Genomic DNA, 22916 nt, shown 5'->3' on the forward strand with positions numbered 1-22916 from the left:
TACAGGCCTGTAGTCATTTAATCCTAGGATGGTGGGTTTCTTGGGAACCGGGATGATGGTGGATCGTTTGAGGCAGGAGGGGACCTCACATTTCTCCAGTGATTTGTTGAAGATCCGGGGGAAGATCGGGGTGAGTTGATCTGCACAGGCTTTCAGGCATGATGGGGAGACGTTATCAGGTCCTCCAGCTTTCTTTGTTTTCATGCGCTGAAAGAGCCTGTTTACCTCTTCCTCGGAGATCTTTAGTGCAGGCAGAGGATCTGATGGTAGGGGGTTGGTTGCTTTATGGGAGGAATTTGTTCCTGAATGGGATGTAGAGGGGATGATTTGAGGTGTGAATGGCTTCATGTCATGTCTGCAGTAGAAGCCATTCAGACGGTTGGCCAGGAGACTACTCTGTTCAGGATGGGTGGAGGGGCTCTTGTAGGCAGTCAGGTTTCTCAGACCAGTCCATACAGCTGAAGTGTCACCAGTAGAAAGGCTGTTCTTAAGCTTCTCACTATAGTTATGGTTTTCTTATGACCATTATTATATTTGTTGTTATTCTAGCTTTGTCTTCCTTGTAGTTTCTAGTTTAGTTTCCCATTTAGTATATCTGTGTTTATTTATGTTTTGGTATTTGTTCACCTGCGCTCTTTGTTTCCTAGTTTATTTTCTCTGTTCCTCCTCATCCTGGTTCCCTTTCTGTGGTTTAGGTTTTGTTTATTTACAGTAAGGGTTCCTTTATGGGTTCTTTGTTAATTATTAGGTTTTGGTGTTTTTTCTATTTAGTTTCTCAGTTTACTTTAGTTAATGATTATTCTAGGTTCTTATGTTTCTTTTGGTTTATTATCTTTGTCCATAATTTTGCTTTGATATGTTTTCCCTGAGTTTTGTTATTTATAGTTTTGTTTTTGTAGTCAGGTTCCTTTGGTTATGTTATTGTCTAGCTTCCCTCATGTTTTCCCCTCTGGATTTATGTTATGGTTTAGCTCTCGTGTTTTGTTTCTAGCCTTGTCACCTTAGCAACTATTCATTTTCCCTCAGTTCTCTACAGCCTGGTCCACACCTGAATTCCATCTCCCCTGATTTCCTATCTCTCATTCTCATTGGTCCATACTCCACTTCCCTCTGTTCATAAGCTTTTTGTTCTTGTTTGTTCCTCGCTGGTTTCTTGCGTTTGAATCCCTGTTCATATCTCCGTTCACCTACCTTCGTCTATGTACTTTGCCCACTATGTTCCTGCAGTATCAACTTTGTAAGTTTTTGGATTTCTTGTATCTGCAGTGATTTTGATACGTTCTTGCTAAGTTGGAGAACCTTTGGATTATTCTTTAAATAAAGTAAGAAGACTCCTTTAAACATGCAGCTGCCGAGCTCTTGTCTGTGCTTTGGTCACTCTAAACCTCAGAACGTGACATAAACTACTGGTAAATCTCAGATTTGTAATCAGTTTTGGTGATTGTAGTTTTGGTTTTCATTTCCTGGTTATTTATTTTGACTTTAACATGTAGTGTTTTCATTATTTTTGTTTTAGTTCATGAGTTGTCTTTGCTTGTATTATTTTAGGTAATCAGTAATGAGTAGATATTGGCATGGCAGATAACAAATGTTATTCTTGACTTTAATCATTTAAAGTGTTACTTTTCAGGGTGATTTTAAATAAATCCTTGTTCCTGAAGAACATGCAGAGATCTCCTTGTGCTTCTTTTAGTATGATAAAGATTTACTTGAAAGGAAAAGTATGAACATCTAGTAGTTTTAACTTCTCTACAGTAACTACCATACTTTGCAGAATATAGACATTGTTAGAAAATGTCATGCATACCATAGTTTCTTGGAAATTTAGCTGCTGACTGCCTGGAACAACCTGCCTGCTGCCACTTGACACCGTTACCTCAGAGATTGACATTTCCTGTGAGGGCAAAGGGGACATTTGTCAAAGATGGTAAAAATATGTAGATGACATACAACCTCATAACACAAATGTCTTAGTCCCTCTCCAACTCTTTTATGGCCACAAATCAGACTCAACTGTGATTTACTCAGCCAGTCAAATCCCAACAGTACACAAGTGAAGCAGAGAAGACGCCAGACTAAATGCCTTACTGCACTCTGAAATGAATAATCACAGGAGGAGTAAAGATAATAAAGTATTTCCCAAGCTGATTTTTCATACCATGCAAAATAACAAATAAAAATGTTGCCTCTATTGCTTGGTTGGTTTTCTGTTTACAGAAATTGGCAATAGCAAATATAAAAATACCCTGACAGCTTTAATGAAAGCTTTTAAAATGTTAAGCAATACCAACAACCTAGTGCCTTGCAGTATTATTTATACCCACTGAACCTTTGCGTATTTTTGTCATGTTACAACCACAAACTTCAACACAAAGTAGTACATGATTGTGGAGTGGAAGAAAATGGATATATGTTTTTTACAAAACAAATCTCAAAAGTGTTTTCAGGATTTAATAAAAGTTTGCTGAACCATGTTTTGACGTAATTTAAGGTACTAGTTGTTTTGGGCTTGTATCATAAGGCATGAGCGGTGTATATTTCTGCAGCTCTTCCAGAATTATCACGGGCCTTTTGACTGCTTTTCTGACAGTTTAGGTAGAAAGCAATGTCTTAGTATGTTTGCAGTAGTGCCATACTGTTTTTATTTTTCAGTGATAGACTGAACAGTTCTCCTTGATTTGTTAAAAGATTGAGATACTGTTTTATAACATAACCCTGCTTTAAACTCCATCATAAATGTATTCCTGACTGGTCTTCATGATGCTGTTTATTCACTAATGTTCTTTAACAAACCTCTAAGGCCTTCCCTTTGTATTGAGATTGAATTTGGTACAGGTGGGCTACTTACTAATTAGGTAACTTTGAATGCCTTTGGCTGCACTAGAATTTAATATCCAAGTAAGAGGGGCAAAATACAACTTAACTATTAACACTATTGCTAAAACAAAATTTTCTTTTCATTTTATGAAGTACTATAATATCTGTTGGTTTATCATGAAATAAACTCATAAAAGGTAAGGTTTTGATTAATTCATGTCAAAATCTTAAAACATTTGAGGAGTATTTGTATTTTTACAAGCACTGTACATATAACCTCAAACACAGCTCAGTTGTGTTTTTAGTTGCAAAGCTCCCATTCAAATGATTAGAATGTCAAAAGCATTGATGCAACAGCAACCAGCTCTTGTCATTACAAAGCACACTTATTTTCCCCAAGCACTTTGTATCAACCTAATGGAGCTGATCTGGGTATCTGCTCAGTTCTGTGATGAAAATGAAACTGAGTTACACTGTGTGATGTTGCAGCTTCCTGGGTATGAATGTGTTTCCTCATTCTTGTAGGTCCCCCAGGCAGAGAACAGACCTCAGATTCCTCCATGACCTAATGAAGCAGGAAACATTGTTAGCTGCTTCCATTTCTGAAATCAAATGGCTGCTCAGTAGGGCTTTTCTCACAGGGTTGCATGCGACGCAGACGGCAGTCAGGAGTTGTGCAGCTCATGCAGTTTGTGCAGTGGTTTGCCAATCCCTCCACAGATGCCAAAATTTAGTCAGGGATTTTTATGCTATGGATAGATGCAACAGCTGACTCACGGTCACAGATGCAAAGAAGTTATCACTTTCACTAAGACTTTATCGCAACAGAAGCAACTATTTTGACAATTTGCATGCAGTTTTTGCAATGCTTTATGGGTATCACTCACTATAGGACATGGAAGCACCTGACCAATATAATAAGGTATAATAAATTTAGCTTTTTACTGAAACTTGATCTTGCACATGAAACATGGAAAGCAGCTTGCAGGATATATAGCTGTGCTGTACAAGTCAATGCAAAAGCTGGAATACCCCGCTGGTGATGGTGTGGTCTGTTCGCTTAGAGACAGCTGCCTGGGACATAGCCTCACACTTAGCCTGTGGGATGATGTCGGAGTTTGCAGAGTAAATCCTGATTCCTCTGGTTTAAAACTTTCAGGATGCCCAGCCCTGGTTGAACCTGCACCGCCAGCCGCTGCGGCACACAAAGCCAACAGTAGGAGAAAAAATTTATCATCTATTTTATTTGGTTTTATCCAATAATTTGAAACTAAGAAACATTAAATTGCTATAATAAACACATTTAGGTAAAAACAGACAAGTAAAGTTATTACAGGTATGCAAACAAGAACATGCATTAATTAAAATCCTAAAGACCGATGACATATGAGTCTCAGTGCTGCTTATAAAGTGACGCTGCAGAGCAGGTGACACAAATAACATGATGCTCTTCAGGCCCAAAATTAAATCAGTTTCACACCTGTCTTCTGGCATCCAGCTACTCACAGGATATGCAGCATTTATTATAACGGCGGTAAACAATTATCCAATGTCAAAGTCATTATCATGATTTGCCGAGATTTAACTTTATGCCTAAGCGGAAACATTTAAAGTCTCTCAAATGATGTGAATGTACTAGTTAATATGTTGCGACACTCAATATCCTCTTAGATTAATGAGTACCTTTGTAGTTTCATGACCCTGTGAAATTATGGTTCATATCATTTAGTTTTAATAGGGGTAAGATTCACATTAAGGCTACTGTATTTCAAACTGCTGTGTAATAAGCTATTGCAAGCCCTGCTTAAAGTTAACATTTCTGGTCTAAATAAGAATTCATTTATATGATTAGGGAGTTACCCAGAAGGTTTTATTATTATTAGTTTTTTTCTTTTGATTTTAGGGAAAAATCCCTAGAATACAATTAGTCAGTTGTCTAAAAATGAAACAACCTAGTTGCTGTCCTGCTATAATTGCTAACCGATTTCAAAAGGTTTTTCTCTAACTACTAAACCCCAAAGATTCTGCCAGGATCTTATGCACTTCTCTAATTTGCAAGGTTAGGCTGTTTGCCACTCAGCTCTTGTTAGTTTAAAATGTGCTCGTAACAAAAGAATATGAACTGTAAAGTCAAACAGTTTTATCTAAAAAAAGTCATATTCTTTACAATTGCACAAAAAATAAATGAAGAAGGTAGTGTACCTTTATTTAATTTGAGATTAATTAAAAATTAACAGTTTTAACAGTGTTTTATTGTTTTACTTTGTAGATTACTTTGTAGATATTTTTGAGAATTACTCAAAAATATATTAAAAAGTAATTTTTCAATCAATCTTTTATATTTTTACTATATTAAAATGTATGAAATGTATGTTTTATGTATTTGTTGAGTTGCAAATGACAGAATAAACCTAAAGGAAGATGAGGAGAAATTGCTTTTAATGTTGGCAGATTCTCATTTTCAGTGTTTCAGTTGAACTCTTGGAGGATGGATGTTTGAGGCAATTTGATGGCTAAATATTAGACATTTAAAGATTCGGTTAAGTGAAATACTCTTGGTAGGAACAAAAGAATTCAAACCTGTCAACGGGCCTAGCCTATCAGATGGCAGGCTGGGTTGGGGCAAGAGCTCAAATATCAAGAAAGTGAAATTATCTTGGCGCCATGTACTTGTAAAAATACATCCAGCCTATTTTAACTTAACCATCATGGGTCGTGTTTCCCAGTGAAATACAGAGGAAAGCTGGGAGGTCAAAATTCTCTTTTCCAAAAGCATTTAAGAAACTTGCACTGATGACCTTGTACTTGAGAACGCATTTTCAATTAAGCTTCAACATTTCTTGTTTCATGACCATACTCTGAGAAGATAAGTGTCTCAACAGCCAGAAGGTCTGGCCTTCATATAAATAAACAGCTTAGCTCTTGGAATAATTTAACAGATATTTTCTAATCCGTCCTTGGGCTAAAAGTTTTTTTTCTGTTTTAGTCACAGTTTGGTTTGTAATATGCTCCTAAATCCTGTACTATGTGAGGATGTATGCTCATCATTAACAATTCAGTGATAGCCTTTAACTAGTGCTTTATATGTAACAATAAGACGAAAAAGAAACTTGAAAGCTAGGATCAGAAAAAAGCATATCCTCAAGAATAATCAGCACCTACCAGGAAAAGATGAAAATATGATCTCAGCAAATAGAATCCCACAATAAGGCCACTGTACCCCAGCCTGCAGGGTCTTTCCAAGCCAAAAGAAAAATCCCAGTCAGTGATGGAGACCAGCTCCAGTGCAATGTTCACCTCTGTCCAACGAGCAGACAGTGACAGCTGATTTTATTTTGGACCCTCCTCCCCCTTGAAGAAGAGGGTCCTGCAGTGTCCCCCTCCCCCCGCCCCTTTTTTTTTAGGTTGAAAGGCTCCATGCCTCCTGCGTCGAGTCCCAAGAAAATCCATACAGAAATACATGCTGTGACTCATTTGCAGGCACTCGTATACAGTTAAATCAGGTCACAGTAGTTTCATCATCAGTGGATTGCATACTCAAACAGCTGCTGCCACCTATCATTATACACCAAAATATGCACACATAAATCCACAACAAATACTCTGAAAATCTGTCAGTATTCACTTTTCCTCAAACCAAAGAAAACTGTATTTATACATGTGTTAGTCTGATTTGGGATAAGTGATGTAATGCTACATGTTGAGGAGTGCAGAGTTTCGGGGGCCGTAAATACAAGCGACACCTCTAAGTGTGGAAGAGGCGGCCAGGTCGTCTTGTTTAGCAAGGCTACAGACTGTGGCGCCAGCCTGGCTGTGGTATCTCATGGAAGGTAGCTTCATAGACCAGACTTGTCTGCCAGGCTTCCGCTCATCCATAGCATGTGTAACTCATACCTGAATTTCTACAGTCCACCTGCTTGGAGGATACGTAGTTTTCATGTGATCTTTCTTGCTTTTGTACAATCTTTTTGTTTTACCTTAAGAGTAAAATTTATTACATATTTGCATGCGTTTTCATGTGATTGGCTTAACTGTTTTATTTTCTCTTCTATTTTGTCTATTTAAAAAAAAACAAAAAAACATTTGTTTTAATTTGCTTAGTTGATGTCACGCAAAAATAAAAAAAACTAATTTAAGCTGGCTTTAATTAACGATATTGATCAATATATACCATAGTACCTTGGAAAATAAGTTCTCTGGTCATATAAGACTAAGATCGAACTTTTCTAATGCTTTCCATGAAAAATGGTGGAGGCAGCATCATGGTGTGGGAATTGTTTAGCAGGGACAGGAAGTTAGTCAGAGTTGGTGGGAAGATGGATAGAACCAATTAGAGGACAAACATTGAAGAAAACCTGTTTAAAACTACAAAAGACTTGATACTGGGGTGGGGATTTATTTTCCAGCAGAAAAATGACCCTTAACATACAGCCGGACCTACAAGGAAATGTTTTAGTTTAAGGCATATTCATGTGTTAGGATAGTTCAGCCAAAGTCCTGACCAAAATCTATTTGAGAATCTGCAGCAACACTTTAAAACTGACATTTACAGGTGCTCACCCATCCAATCTAACTGAGAATGGAAGGACATTTCAGTCTCTGGATGTGCATAGCTGGTACAGACAAATGGCTCCCAGTAAAATAGGTGGATGTTTGTAGCTGTTACACAACAAAATGTTAAAATGTTCAGCAGGTATTAATACTTATTCAAGGCACTGTTTGCCGTTTGGACAATACTTCCAAATGATTTTTGGTCATATTTTCTGTGTTGCCTTCTGATGGATATAACAATTAAGTTTATTACGAGCGGAGCAGGAGTTTGGTCCGCATTGCCGGCACTAAGTCGGACCTGTTCCCAGTGCATGTTGGACTCCGGCAGGGCTGCCCTTTGTCACCGGTCCTGTTCATAACTTTTATGGACAGGATTTCTAGACGCAGCCAAGGGCCGGAGGGGGTCGGGTTTGGGGACCAGTGGATTTCGTCTCTTCTTTTTGCAGATGACGTGGTCCTGCTGGCCCCCTCTAGCCAAGACCTACAGCATGCACTGTGGCGGTTCGCAGCCGAGTGGGAAGCGGCTGGGATGAGGATCAGCTCCTCCAAGTCCGAGGCCATAGTACTCGACCGGAAAAGGGTGGCTTGTCCTTTTCAGGTTGGAGGGGAGTTCCTGCCTCAAGTGGAGGAGTTTAAGTATCTCGGGGTCTTGTTCACGAGTGAGGGAAGAATGGAGCGGGAGATCGACAGACAGATCGGTGCGGCTGCCACAGTAATGGGGGCGCTGTGCCGGTCCGTTGTGGTGAAGAGAGAGCTGAGCCGAAAAGCAAAGCTCTCAATTTACTGGTCGGTCTACGTTCCTACCCTCACTTATGGCCATGAACTTTGGGTCATGACCGAAAGAACGAGATCCCGGATACAAGCGGCTGAAATGAGCTTCCTCCGTAGGGTGGCCGGGCACTCCCTTAGAGATAGGGTGAGGAGTTCGGCCATCCGGGAGGGGCTCGGAGTAGAGCCGCTGCTCCTCCACATCGAGAGGAGGTGGCTCGGGCATCTATACCGGATGCCTCCTGGACGCCTTCCTTGGGAGGTGTTCCAGGCACGTCCCACCGGGAAGAGGCCCAGGGGACGGCCCAGGACACGCTGGAGGGACTATGTCTCTCGGCTGGCCTGGGAACGCCTTGGGCTCCCCCTGGAGGAACTGGAGGAGGTGTCTGGAGAGAGGGACGTCTGGGCGTCTCTGTTGAGTCTGCCACCCCCGCGACCCGGTCCCGGATAAAGCGGAAGACGACGAGTACGAGTACGAGTACGAGTTTATTATGATAAGCGTATGCTGCAGTAGACTTGTAAATCAAGAAAAGATAATAGCTAGATAGAAAGATATGTCCTAAAGCCAGGCAGTAATCCCCAACCTGCTTCCTCCACCCAAATATGACCAACCTGAGTGTTTATTAGTGTTAAAGCGTGAATTTATACATCCTTCTGCCCTTTTAAGTACTTACCCTGCAGGTGGTTGCTGTAAATATCTTTGAGCTCTTTGTCTCAGGGGCTGATTAAGTAACTTAGATCCCAGAAGCAGAAGGCTGAGTTATTTACAACCTTTAGTTTTCTTACAAATTAAACATCATGCATCAATCAAAATCGCTGCAAGATATGTCACTGTAAAGAGCATAATGCCAAACAATTGCTGTAATAGTACAGAGAAATAATAAAGATAATAAATAACTAATATCATGGCCTAACAGCACTATTTAAAGCTTAACATCTTCTATATCCTCATATATATTCTGTTTTTTTATATTCATAAAAACGATAAGACAGTTGGGAAACATTTGACTCTGTAAATTCAGTAGGAGTGTTTCCAGCGGTTTTCATTTCGACCCTGTGTCTGGTAAAGACTTTGGTGTTGCTCACATCAGTGAGCACTGCATGAAGACCAAAGGCAGATAGAGCCATGGGGTGCATGACAATGAGCTACCAGATGCCTTTAGAAGTGGGCCTGTAAATCACAAGAATTCACACACAAAGAAAAGCTTTTTATTGTGAGGCAGATTAGTTTTTCTTTCTGCCCTTTTTTCATGTTTCAGCCTCTTTAGGAAGGATTGCTTCCTCCAGAACTATATTGTTGGAGCTTATGACCTTCTGAACTTATCTTACACAGTGAACAATTTATTTCCCCTACATCTTTTAGGGATTCCTTTTAACTACTGCATTTTCACATTGCCTTTGCTTTTGATTACCTCAAGTGGAGGTGTGTAGAACATATTTTACATATGGGACGAGATGAGAAATGTAGAGCTTCATTACAACCCAGCAAGTCAAACTGATGATGTCAGATCTGAGCGGCCAGTGATATACTAAATTTAATAGTTGGCCTGTGCTCTAAAGTGCCTGAACAATTTTGGCTTCATGTAGAGTAGTTTTGTTAGCTTCTTGCAGTTGGAACTGCCTGAGCGCTGGTTTGTGCTGCACACAGGGTATAACACTGTGTCTTTTCACCACAAACAACCCCTGAACATTGACAACAGACTCCGAAGAGGAAAAATAAAAATGTGAGTCTGGAGAGAGACTGTGAAAATAAAAATGACGATAGTGAGATAGTGTGAAAAAATATGGTACACTTCATTGATTGATACAAATAATGTGGCCAGAACATGAACAAATATGAGAGAAACCTTTTTGTTAATCAGCAACAGGTCAACAGGCTACACTGTGGTTTTGTATTTATAGCACACAAAGCATGTGCTTCTTTCTAGTTTTAGATACTACATGTAGAACATGTGAACAATAAAAAGCTGCATATACATCGCCTTACACCAGCAATCCCCTTGAACCTTTCCACATTTTGTCACATTACAACCAATAACTTCAATAGATTTTGATGTCATTTTATGTGATAAACCAACACAAATCAGAGCATAATTGTGAAGTGGAAGGAAAGTGGTAAAAGTTGACTCTATTTACTAAATCTATGAAGATAGAAGACAATGAGTTGAACTGATTTTTATTTAGGGATATCAGAGTAAAGGGGTGGAATACAAATGCAGATGTTTGTGTTGTTTTTTTTTTCATTTCTAAAACATTTTAATAAACAAATACTTTTTTTCCTTCGACTTTACAAATATGTGCTGCTAATTGTTGCTCTTTCTAATGAAATCCTGAGAAAATACCCTGAAGATTATGGTTGTAACACAACAAAATATAAGAAAAGTCTAAAGGGTATGAGAACATTTGCGAGGCTCTGTAAATGTAATAAATCATCAGTTTATTTAATTTTCTGGCAACAATAGCATCTGATAGAACAGTGCTGGGGCAGTGCTGTCGTATGTGTGAATGTAGACATAATCGTGGTGACAACACTCACAATGGTGACATGCAGAGGATAAGCTCTGCCAGCTTAGCTATGCATGTCCGTGTGCCAAAATCAGCTTTTTAGTGTAAAGCATGTACTGTGGCAGAGATTGTTATGAATGCCTCAATGTGCTTAGCTGTCCATTGTAAAGGAGGAGAAGGAGAGGTTACTATTCCAAAACACTTCGAGAAACAATGACAGCATTTATTTCAAAACACAAATGGTTTTAATCTACATTTTTTACACATTTGTTATTTTGTGAAGTTAGTCCATATCCTGATTGTAACAGAAATGCTGATGTGATGAAACCTCTTACAGTTACAAAATATTAACAAACGATGGATGAAGTTTACTATTTTGTCTAATATTGTGTCTTGTATTTATTAAAGCGGACATATCATGCAAAATCCACTTTTTAGCCATTTAATACATTTTGTTGTGTACTTGGAGTCTGTAGGAGTGCAAATAAGTTGAATTGAGTCTCTCTGGGTGCTGTGTAGATATCTTTATATTCTGTTTGGGTCATATTTTTCAATCCATACAGTTTTCTGTATTTTCTCTTATGTTTTTTGAACTGTTACGTCACAGTATTTGCTGCAGAACAGCTAAACAAGGTCATGGACTTCTAGCTAACCAATTTTGTGAATCTGCCATTTTTATTTCTCAATGTGACACAATTCATTACACCATCCCCCAGCATCAGAACCTATTTGAAGTGTAAACTACACTCCTTAATGTAGTTACTTGATATGGATGGAGAGGGTAAATACAGTATTAACACACCGTTGCAATGCGTTCATTTGAAGGTGCGATTGTGCAGGTTTGTCATCTTCATTGTGCTCTGGCTTTGGTTCAGACTCTGGCTTGAACATGAAAGGCTGAATGGACAGGATTTCTGTTGATGACATCTTTTACTTAATTTGGGAAAAAAGGTTTCTGTGCCGTTAGAAAATTGTATCTCTGTTATCAAACTACAAAAATGGCCGAACGGGCTGGAGTGGAACGCTCTTTGACCTGGAGGGGGCAAGGTCTCAATAGCACATAAAGAGCCCACACCAAAACGAGTTGCTCTCAGACACACCTCAGAACAGGGATTAAAGAGGGGCCTGTTAAGCTACAATAACAAGGAATTCAGACCAAAGCATTGCAGTTCAACTTTATGTAGACCATAACTGAATTATTTAAGTGTGAAAAGAAAGGATGTGTCCCCTTTAAGGCAGTTATTTGACAACTTTAAAAAGGAGCATAGCTGAAATTCTTATGAGTAATGAAACTTAAGTCACGCCAAAAATAATGGAAACAGAAATTGCCACCTACAGAAAGAAAGGACTGTCATAACTAAACACCAGCAGTGATTTGTCATGGTTATGTTATTTATATCTGTGAATTCTCCAGAAGGATGCTATTGATGATCAGCTAAGCTATTAATCACTATCACTGGGTTAACAAATATCCTTACGTTGGTTTTGCTTGTTTGCAGATCGAGACTCTAAACATGAATCCCTTGTCACTTATTTGTAAAATAATGTGGTTTGAAGCAGAAGCAGTATCACATATTTGCTTGAGACCTGTGAGGAAACATTGACACCAAACTACTCATAGTTTAAATCTAAATATTACATAATCTGAAATGATGTTTGAGTCAGCAAGGAGCTGCTAAACAGGCATGTGAAAAACAATAGAGCACAATAATTCTCAGGAGGCCTCGTTTACAGATAAAAACGAGTTTTCAAAATTTATTCGAAGTAGCTTTATAACTTATAAAGCTAATACTCTGCTTATTGATTCTTCTTATGCTAAATACTTCAGGTGTTATGCTTGCTGCATGAAAACAAAGACATCCCTGCAAAGATTTAAGCCAATATGTCTGTTTTTGGCATTACAGGGCTGCTGCTGCTGTGCAGTTTAGATGTTCATTTCAGACCTAGAGCAGTTTCCAGTATTCAGAAGGCAGTTAAAGCTAACCAGACTCTATGTTTGTCCCTGATATATTTAGTTTGGTGTTGGGTCACTGACTCGTGGAGAAAGGTACTTTCCGAAAAGATCAGCGAACCATTTCTCTCAAGAAATATTTATCATTTCTTTAAAAGAATGAAAACCCATTGCAAGTGGGAATTTGGGAAAACATACCATGGTAATACATTTTTTATAAATGACACTCCCCAAATTCCTTTGAGAATCACATTGTACATTTCAGTCATCTACACCATGAACACCGAGAGGTTAAAAAGCACAGCCTGCCATTTTACACCACAACGTTTTGTAATAACATGTTTAACTAATCAACCCACCAAAAGGAGGGCATAGCTAAAGCAACAGTTTAAAGTTTCTCACAGTCATTAGCTTGGCTGCAGAGAATGACTCTCTGAGCATCTTCATTTTGTGTAAATCCAGATTTGTTGGTCAGCGAGGCTAAAGGTAATGGCTAGTTCAAGAGGGGTCAAGACCAAAGCAGACTTCTAACATCTTAAAAAAAACTCCACTCTCAAAAATGTTGCAGTGGTTTGAAAGATGGAGCAAGTGCAGCTCAAGGGCAGCTGTTTTTGCTCCCCCAAACATTTGATCATCACATAGTCTAAAAAATGAATACCCTCAGTGGAATTATATGATAGTTTTCTAAAACTAAAAACGGTTAGAAATACTTGCTTAATCTCAGTCAGACACTTTTTACTTCTGTGTTGGTTCAGTCCTACTGGTCCCCTATGCCGCACTCTGATTTAGAAATAAAAGTCCCTTCATCTTAACGTGATTTGTCTCATCAGACAAAAATAGGCAAAGAAGTATGCAGCAGAAAATTCACATAGACTTGCACTATTCAGGTGGGCTCTGCCCAGACCTGACAATGTGCCACAGCAACATGCGAATACACGCAGGTGTCATGCAGTCTGAAGCTCTTATCCATAGAAACAACATCACAGTGACTGTTTTCTAGCTACAGATAAACTTTGGATTGTCCAAACCAGAATGTAGTGTACAATACTTCTAAGCCACCAAGGAATCAGATACATAGATATGTGACAGTATTACACATATTAATAGCTAAAGGCCCTGATTTTTGTGAGTTATGTGTTGAAGGATTTATACCAGGACGGAATATACACATTTAATAGAGTATCTCATACCTTTTGTTTCATTGTGACATTCTTTTTGGTCGGTCCATGGCGGTTTATCTGAAAGCTATTTCAGTTTGTCCAGCAGAAACACATCTCCACAACATCACGCTGCCACTTCAATACTTTACAGCAGATGTCTCATCCTTGTGGCCCGCAGGCCAATTGCGGCCCGCAGGACGATATCCTGTGGCCCCCACCGTGATGTGAAAGTATAATATTAGTGCAGCCCGCAGGGGGAGTGGACCTCTGAAGGAAGTCCCGCCCGCCGTTCCTCGTCGTGGCTGACATTCAGTGCTAGGCTAAGCTACACCAACTTCATGCACACTACGCTTGTAACAAAAGTGTGGTGGATGACGAACAGTCCGGTAGCAGTCGCGCAGTCGAGACGTTCTCCATGCGTCGCTAGCTGGCTAAAGACTTCTAAGAAACATGGAAAAAGAGCGACGCTAAGTGGGATAAACAAAATTTTATCACACCCTCATCATGTCTTTGTCAAAGCCAAACCCTGCAGTGAAGAAAAAGATAGGTGATGAGCACAGACAATTTCAGCAAAGGTGGGAGACGCAGTATTTCTTTGTTGAGCACAGGGGCATCCCGACATGCCTTATTTGCACTGAAAAAGTTGCAGTGCACAAGGAATACAACCTGAAACGTCATTATTCAACTAAACATGCTGAGGAATGTGCAAAATACCAGGGGGAGAGCCAACTGGGTGGCCAGCCTTAAAACATGTCTAGTGAGGCAACAAGATTTCTTCAAGAAGGCAACCAAATGCTGCAGCAGTCGAAGCTAGCCATATGGTTAGTGAGATGATTGCTAAGGCGGGAAAACCATTCACAGAGGGCGAGTTTGTAAAAAAATGCATATTACAGGCTGCAAGTATAGTTTCTCCGGAAAAGAAAAGTCAGTTCAGCAACATCAGCTTTTCTGCCAACACAGTGGCAGAGCACATTTCTGACTTGTCAAGTGACATTTATCATCAACTGTGTGAGAAAGCCAGATGTTTTGATACTTATTAAGTTGCTCTTGCTGAGAGCACAGACATAACTGACACTGCTCAGCTCACAATTTATGTCCGTGGTGTTGATCGCAATTTTGAAGTGACAGAGGAGTTGCTCAGAGTAATTCCAAGACATGGCCAGACAACCGGTCATGAGATATTTCGCCAGCAGTGTGATACCATTGAGAATGCCGGTTTGCCATGGAATAGGTTTGTTGGAATAACAACCGACGGAGCGCCATCAAAGGGAGGAAAAATGGACTGGTGGCACTTGTTCAGAGAAATGTTGAGGAGGGTGTAGAAGAGGCCATTGCTCTGCACTGCATTATCCATCAGCAGGCCCTTTGCAGCAAATTCCTGAAGTGTGACAACATGATGTCTGTTGTTGTGAAATGCATCAACCACATCAGATCCAGGGGCTTAAAGCACAAGAGGTTCTGTGCTTTTTTAGAGGAAATGGAGTCAGAATATGAAGATGTGCTCTATTTCACTGAGGTACCTTGGCTCAGCAGGGAAATGTCTTGAAAAGATTTTTTGAACTGAGAGAAGAAGTGAAAGCCTTCATGGAGAAGGATGGGATGGCTGTTCCTGAGTTGAATGATCAGAAATGGCTCATGGACTTAGCTTTTCTTATCGACATCACACATGAGCTGAATGTACTGAACAAGAAGTTACAAGGCCAGGGGCAGCTTGTCAGTTGTGCCTATGACAACGTGAGAGCATTCTCCACAAAACTTGTGTTATGGAAAGCCCAGCTCTCTCAGACAAACCTTTGCCATTTCCCAGCATGCAAGGCATTTGTGGATGCAGGCACACCATTCAGTGGTGAGAAGTATGTTGATGCTATTTTGAAGCTACAGAAGGAATTTGATCACAGATTTGCAGACTTCAAGACGCACAGAGCCACTTTTCAAATTTTTGCAGACCCCTTCACCTTTGATGTGCAAGATACCCCACCTGTGCTTCAAATGGAGCTTATTGACCTGCAATGCAACTCTGACCTCAAGGCCAAATTTAGGGAGGTGAATGGAAAAGCAGACAAGCATGGGCAATTTTTGAGAGACTTGCCCCCCAGCTTCCCTGAGCTTTCCAAATTTTCAAGCGGACCGTGTCCCTTTTTGGGATCACATATTTGTGCGAAAAGTTCTTCTCCACCCTGAACTTTAACTTTAAGTCCAAGTACAGGTCCAGACTTACTGATGATGATCTTCAAGCCATACTGAAGTGAACTCAAGTGCCTCCTCTCTGAAGCCAAATGTGGCACAGATTTGTGAGAGGAAGCGTTGTCAAGTCTCTGGCAGTAAGGAGTAAGCTGGAGAAGCCATGTTCTGAGTAACTGTTCATGATCTTTATTCAATGTTCCATTCATGTGTTAAGGACAGTTCCTGTATTGGAGAAACCATTAACCTGTTGATGACATTTGAGGATATTTTTTAACAATGTTTTTTATGGAATCCCTTATGCGGCCCAACCTCACCCAGACTGTGCCTCCAGCGGCCCCCAGGTGAATTGAGTTTGAGACCTCTGCTTTACAGCTTACACAATGGTCTTAGGCTTATAAGCTTCCCTATTTTTCGTCCGGTTGTGACAATGACAATGGCTTTAATTTTATTTTCATCAAATCATAGAGCATGAAAATCAAGGTCTTTGTCCCTGTGTATATTTCCAAGCTTTGATCTGGCTTTTTATGTAGCTTTTGGAGAAATTACCATGTCAGCACAGCACTGATTTGACTCTGGATAATGAAACTATCTGGCCAGCATCAGCCAGCATCTTCAAAAGGTTTTTTACTTTTGTATCGGGGTTGATTTGAACATGTTCATCTCTGAGACACAGAGCCTATCACCTTCCTGAACAGTGTAATGGCTCGACATTGTAGCACATAATTGCTTCACCAGATGAGCATGGCATATTCAGGCTTCTAGTTGGTGTATCCAGGGATGGACCAGACATCTCTTCCTGAGATCGTGCAAGAATTCTTTTTTATTTTACATGATGTAACAAAAGTAATCAGTGTGTTTGATGTGTTGGCCTCCATTTTACTGAAATGGTGGGAATAAACCTATTAGAAGTTTATAAATCCATGACATCAACATCTATTTTGGGTTTTTCCAGAATGTAAAGTTCTGAATTTGAAGAGAGAAGAAATAATTATATATATATATATATATATGGATAGCACAATTCAAATCCTGTAACAGCATCTGTTGCCCCTTTTCCAATGACTCTATTTAGCCTGGCTCCACTCCACTCAGCTTTGAGAGCATTTACATTACTGTTTTTTTCTGTATGGCTTTTGTCATACCTGCTCTTGAGCAGGTACGATCGGGGCTGATTTGGGACTACATTTGACGTGAACATACTGCTGTTCTCTGAATGGGCATGGGACCAGGAGAAATGAGAAGGTTTTCCAAGAGGAAGTGCAGGGAAAAGTTAATCAAACTCAAGAGCAACTACAATAATATTAAGGAACACAATGGCTGGAACGGATAAAACTGAAATATAATTTTACTATTTACAATTCATATCCATGCCTGAAAGCAGAAAGAAAAAATAAAGGACACATGAGCTTCCTCAGTAATACGTAGACAGGGCACTGTATGTAATAACTACTTAAATCTGTTCATTACACATAGAATTAGCTGTTTAAATGCCCATACTACCGGTCAAGCGTTTTAGAACGCCTTTCTCATTTCTCATTTTCTTTATGTTTATGACTATTTACATTGTACGTAGATTCTCACTGAAGGCATCAAGGCCGTGAATGAACACATCTGTAATTGTGTAGCACATGAAAAATTGTAAAAGAACTTTAATTATGTTTTATAGTTTAGATTCCTTAAAGTAGCCACCCTTTACTGTGATCATTGAAATATTAACCTTTGGCCGTCTCTCAATGAACCTCTGGGAAGTTCTTTCAAGACTCTTTGGAAAACTATTTCAGATGACCACCTCATGAAGCTCATGGCGAGAGCAAAGCAGTTATCAAAGCAAAGGGTAGTTATTTTGAAGAATCTGAAATCTAAAAACGTTTAGAGTAATTTCACACTTTTTGTTTACTACATATGTCTGTGAGTGTTCATTCACAGATTTGTTGCCTTTGGTGAGAATCTACAATTTAAATAGTCATGTAAATAAAGAGATGATTGTAGAGACATGTCTGGATTTAAAGCGCAAAACTGCAGACTTTTGACCGTGGTGAAGTTAGTTTTATGTTGCATATTGCATATTTGTGCTCCACAGATTCAGCAGGATCTTCCTCCCATTTGACCTGATGCAGGTAGTCTGATTATGGGAAGCTACTCTATGGCTGCTCCCTCTGAACTGTCAATAAATTCCTGAACCAAACACTTTGTTTCATGGTGGTGTTGTTTTGTGTGTGTTGGGGGAAACATACACTAAAGGTTTTAGATATACTTTCTCACTTAATGGGTCTCTCTTGCACACCGCCCACTGAAGAATTTTTCATCGTAGATTAACAATGTGTGTAAACAATATGGGGCTCATTCTTGGTTCTGAAATCTTTCAATGAAAGTTTTTGTTTCTGTTTGTCCCATTTGATTCATATCTGATCCATATTAATTCCACCCATTTCTAACGTAGATAAAATTTCCTTAATTTTACATTGCGCATCTTCCCCTCAGATTTTGTACATCAATAAGTATCGTACTTGCATTTCAGGGGTGCAAAAAATTATTTCCTCTAACTACAAATATGCAGCTTTTTATTTGGCTGTAAAAATGTTGATGAAATTACACAGGCAAGCTTTTAAATTGTGTTACCAAGACTTTCTTATATACAAACCAACATCTTCCTACAGTCAATAAACAACACTAAAATCACTGGAAGGTTGGTAAAATGAACATTTTGACTTGGACTGCAGTCTTTGACGCACTGAGGCAAATGTCTCCCCTCCTGCTAGCTGTCAGGGTTCCCACCACTCAGAACAAAAGCATTTTTCCAGACTGTCAGTCGGGCGCAGCCACTTTCTGAGCACTGTGTATTTGGTGTGAGGGTGTAAACACTATATGAATGTGTGTTTTGTTTTTGAACATCGATTTAAGGTTTGTGAAGAATGATGTTTTTTCATAATGGGAATGAGGAACAAGTGGCATTTAAAGCTCAGGGTTGGTTTCAGAAAAAGTTAAGAGACTGCTGTGATTTAAAAAATTTCCAGCATTCACAGTGGGAGTTCCCACACTGGTAAAAATCCTTGTTGGGTCTTGTGTGTGACAACAAATCAAAAGGACATTATCCATGTTGGACTTATGAATGAATTGAGTAGGACCTTTAAAAATGGTGAAAGAGAAAGGAAAGCGAGAGCACAAATCAGAGAAAAGGAGCATGATGTTTGCCTTCCAGTGATGTAATGACAAAACAAATTGATAATTTCAGTTTTGCAGGTATGTCCACTTCCTGTTTGTGATACAACCCCAATAACATATCTGGAAAACTAAATATTTAATGTGTCATGTTCTTTTACTTAGCTTTACTGCACAAGTCAGATATTAGTATATATAGTATATATATAGTATATATAAAGTGTATATATATATATATATGTTACAAATCATACCCTCTGTCTATGACCCTTCAGTTTTTGTGCCTTATTCTACTGTTTTCCACAGCTTTGAATGTGTGACCTGGCAATCTTTGCAGGAGGTAGTTAGTCATTTAAGGCCAACTGGTTCTCCGGATGATGCTATTCCACCTAGATTATTCAACAATGTTTTTTCTGACTATAGGTCCTTCAGTCCTTGCCCTTGTAAATAGCGGGTGTCTTCAGGTGTTCTTCCTGACAATTATAAACATGCAGTTGTCCAGCTTCTAATTGAGAAACCAACTTTGGATCTTACTGTTCTGGCGAACTACAGACCTATCTCTAAACTACCTTTCCTTTCAAAAATTCTTGAGAAAGTAGTCTATAATCAACTGATGGAATATCTCATTCAACAAAATATTTTAGAGGTTTTTCACTTGTCATACCTCCTTCCTCTTGGCTCTATTCTTAGGAAATATGGGATTGCTTTTCATTGCTATGCAGATGACACACAGATTTATGTACCGCTAAAGAACACAGACTCCACCTCTCTTCAGTCTCTGTTTTTATGTCTGGAAGATTTGAAGGCCTGGATGGCACTAAACTTCTTAAAACTTAATGAAGATAAGACAGAGGTAATGTTTTTTGACAGCTCCAGTGAAGTTTCCCTGACCAATGCTGGCTCCTTGGCCAAGTATGTCAAGCCGGTCATTACAAATTTAGGGGTCAAGATGGATGCTGGTCTTAAGCATGAAGCTCACATTAGAGCTGTTGTAAAATCCAGCTTTTTTCACTTAAGGCAGCTAACCAAAGTAAAACCCATTCTTTCTAGACAGCACTTTGAAACTCTTATTCATGCATTTGTGACCACGCGGCTAGACTACTGTAATGCACTTTATGTAGGAGCTGGTGATTCGTGCATTTCCCAGCTTCAGAGGGTACAAGATGCTGCTGCACGTCTTTTATCAGGTACTCAGAAATTTGACCATATTTCCCCTGTTTTAGCTTTACACTGGTTGCCAGTTCATTTTAGGATTCATTTTAAAATCCTTTTAATTGCTTTTAGAGCTCTTAATGGCCTTGCCCCTCCATATTTGTGTGAGCTGTTACATCATTACACACCCTTCCGTTCCCTCAGATCGGCTGACCAGTTGTTTCTGAGGTTGCCAAAGACAAAGCGCAGGCTCAGAGGGAACCGTGCTTTTTCTGTGGCAGCTCCAAAGCTATGGAATGACCTTCCTTTGGGCATAAGACAGGCCTCTTCACTTGCTGTTTTTAAATCACTTCTTAAGACCCATCTCTTTTCTTTAGCTTTTGGCACAATCTGAGATGTTTGACTTTGTTTTAATTATTTTATTACAGCTTTTATATGTCACCTTCTCTACTTTATGACTGTATTGTATTTTATGATTGTGTATAGCACTTTGGTCCTGTGGGTGTTTAAAGTGCTTTATAAATAAAGTTGGTATGGTATGGTATTAGCAAAAAGTTTTTTTTGTTTGTAAAAACTTTTTCATGTTGCCTAATTAACATATACAGTAGTCTACAAAAATAACAGCTAAACTCACATATGCAGTGCATGAGACTTCCAGGAAAAGGCTTGGCCCTCCCCCCTGCTGTGAGTTAACATATAACTGAAAATCATCCAGGAATTTACAATAGTTCAACATGTCTGCATAATTAGAGCAATGAGATGTCAGTTCAGTGGCTCCTTTTCATAAGGTAAAAATGCTACATTAAGATGCGGGAGTATTTAACTGCAAATATGTACAGTGCCATTCAAAACTATCAACAATACATCAAATCATAGACATTATCACAATATCAGTTTGTGCAATATTGCACAATATCACAAAGAATTGTTTCAATGCCATATTTGGTAGGATGTTGCATCAGTGACATGCATTTATGCTCTCCATGCAAATAATATATATTTAGGCAGTTTAATGGACTCTCACAGCCCTTGATGCCCACACAGTTTTGGCAGTTTTAAAAGACCGAAAGTAATGGGAACATCATTATAATGGAAAACAGTGAGATTAGTCTGGAAATTGTGAGTTAATCACAACCAATATCATCATCATCATCATCATCATTACAACGTTAAACAACAATGTTGTTGTTGGCTGTTTTCCTGATGCTGCGCAGCCCTGGCACAAACCTAACAAAACACTCTCCACAGATCTGACCTTTATGGAAAATTGAGAAGATGATTCGAATATTAAAAGGAAGACTTAAAAGCATCTCAACTGTTTGCAGTTTGCAACATGCCATGTGGACACAACAGACATGTGAAGAAGGGGCTCTGGTGAGATCAAAAATAAATATTTTTGTCTTTATGCAAAATGCCTTATGTGAAGGAAAACTAACACTGCACTTCATCTAGAACACACCACCACATAGTGATACAAGGTGGTGGTAGCATTATGATGTGGGGATGCTTTTTTTTTTGTAGGGACAGAAAAGCTGGTAACAGGTTGCAAAACACTTCAGACTTCAGACTTAAGTGGAGATTCATTAACCCCAAACATACAGTAAAAGCTACAATGGAATGGTTTTGATCAACCACATTTATATCTTAAAATGGTTCAAGTCCAGACCTAAATAAAATTGAGAATCTGTGGTATAACTACAAAAATACACTATCCTACATGACTGAGCTTCAGCTGGCCAGAATACATCTGGATGTCGCACTTTGCAGGTTTTTGTTTGAGAAAATAAAAAAGGAAAACTTTATCTTCCAACTCACAAATATTGTCTACTTTATGTACCTTTACAATGTATGTCGTGTATGCCATGAAACCTCAAAACGACATATTAAGGCTTGTGACTGTGACATCACAAAATCTGGAAAAGTTTAAGGGGTATAATACTCTAGCAAGACAATGTCTAAAGTAAAAGTCATTTACATTTTTTGACCCTGTAGGATTAAAATATAACAATAATAAAGGCAAATTCTGCTTCATACATCCCATCCCAGTTTGGTCAGTCTGAACCTTTAAAAAAAACTGTTAAACCAAATATGACAACCAAACTTTCTGGAATTAAGGCCCAGAAGGAGATGGCCTGACAGGCATGCATTTTCTACGATGTGGGACTGTGGTAACTGTACATTACTTCTTTATGCCTCCCATCACTGCTGTCGGTCAGTTACAGTGTCAGGTTTTTGTAAAATAACCCCCAAGAACTTTAGGTAGCAAACTGATCTACAGGTCCTTCTCAAAATATTAGCATATTGTGATAAAGTTCATTATTTTCCATAATGTAATGATGAAAATTTAACATTCATATATTTTAGATTCATTGCACACTAACTGAAATATTTCAGGTCTTTTATTGTCTTAATACGGATGATTTTGGCATACAGCTCATGAAAACCCAAAATTCCTATCTCACAAAATTAGCATATCATTAAAAGGGTCTCTAAACGAGCTATGAACCTAATCATCTGAATCAACGAGTTAACTCTAAACACCTGCAAAAGATTCCTGAGGCCTTTAAAACTCCCAGCCTGGTTCATCACTCAAAACCCCAATCATGGGTAAGACTGCCGACCTGACTGCTGTCCAGAAGGCCACTATTGACACCCTCAAGCAAGAGGGT

At 39.1% G+C, this 22916-nt stretch overlaps 1 protein-coding gene across 3 annotated transcripts in view; it reads right to left on the reverse strand.

Annotated features, from left to right (window-relative positions):
- xirp2b (xin actin binding repeat containing 2b) overlaps nucleotides 1-22916 on the reverse strand; it is a 51507-nt gene that overhangs the window by 20381 nt on the left and 8210 nt on the right. Inside the window, exons 1-4 of one of the 3 annotated variants that reach the window (XM_047370342.1) lie at nucleotides 5980-6115; nucleotides 3850-4012; nucleotides 3290-3382; nucleotides 1808-1894 (exon numbers count right to left, since the gene is read on the reverse strand). In XM_047370342.1, coding sequence (XP_047226298.1) covers nucleotides 1808-1894; nucleotides 3290-3382; nucleotides 3850-3900 — 231 coding nt within the window. In that variant the 5' untranslated portion in view covers nucleotides 3901-4012; nucleotides 5980-6115. Of the gene's footprint in view, nucleotides 1-1807; nucleotides 1895-3289; nucleotides 3383-3849; nucleotides 4013-5979; nucleotides 6116-22916 lie in introns of those variants that run through there. The other 2 variants (XM_047370343.1, XM_047370344.1) reach the window with 2 other exon arrangements.

Source organism: Girardinichthys multiradiatus, chromosome 7 (genome assembly GCF_021462225.1).
Source record: "Girardinichthys multiradiatus isolate DD_20200921_A chromosome 7, DD_fGirMul_XY1, whole genome shotgun sequence".
Classification (NCBI taxonomy): domain Eukaryota; kingdom Metazoa; phylum Chordata; class Actinopteri; order Cyprinodontiformes; family Goodeidae; genus Girardinichthys; species Girardinichthys multiradiatus.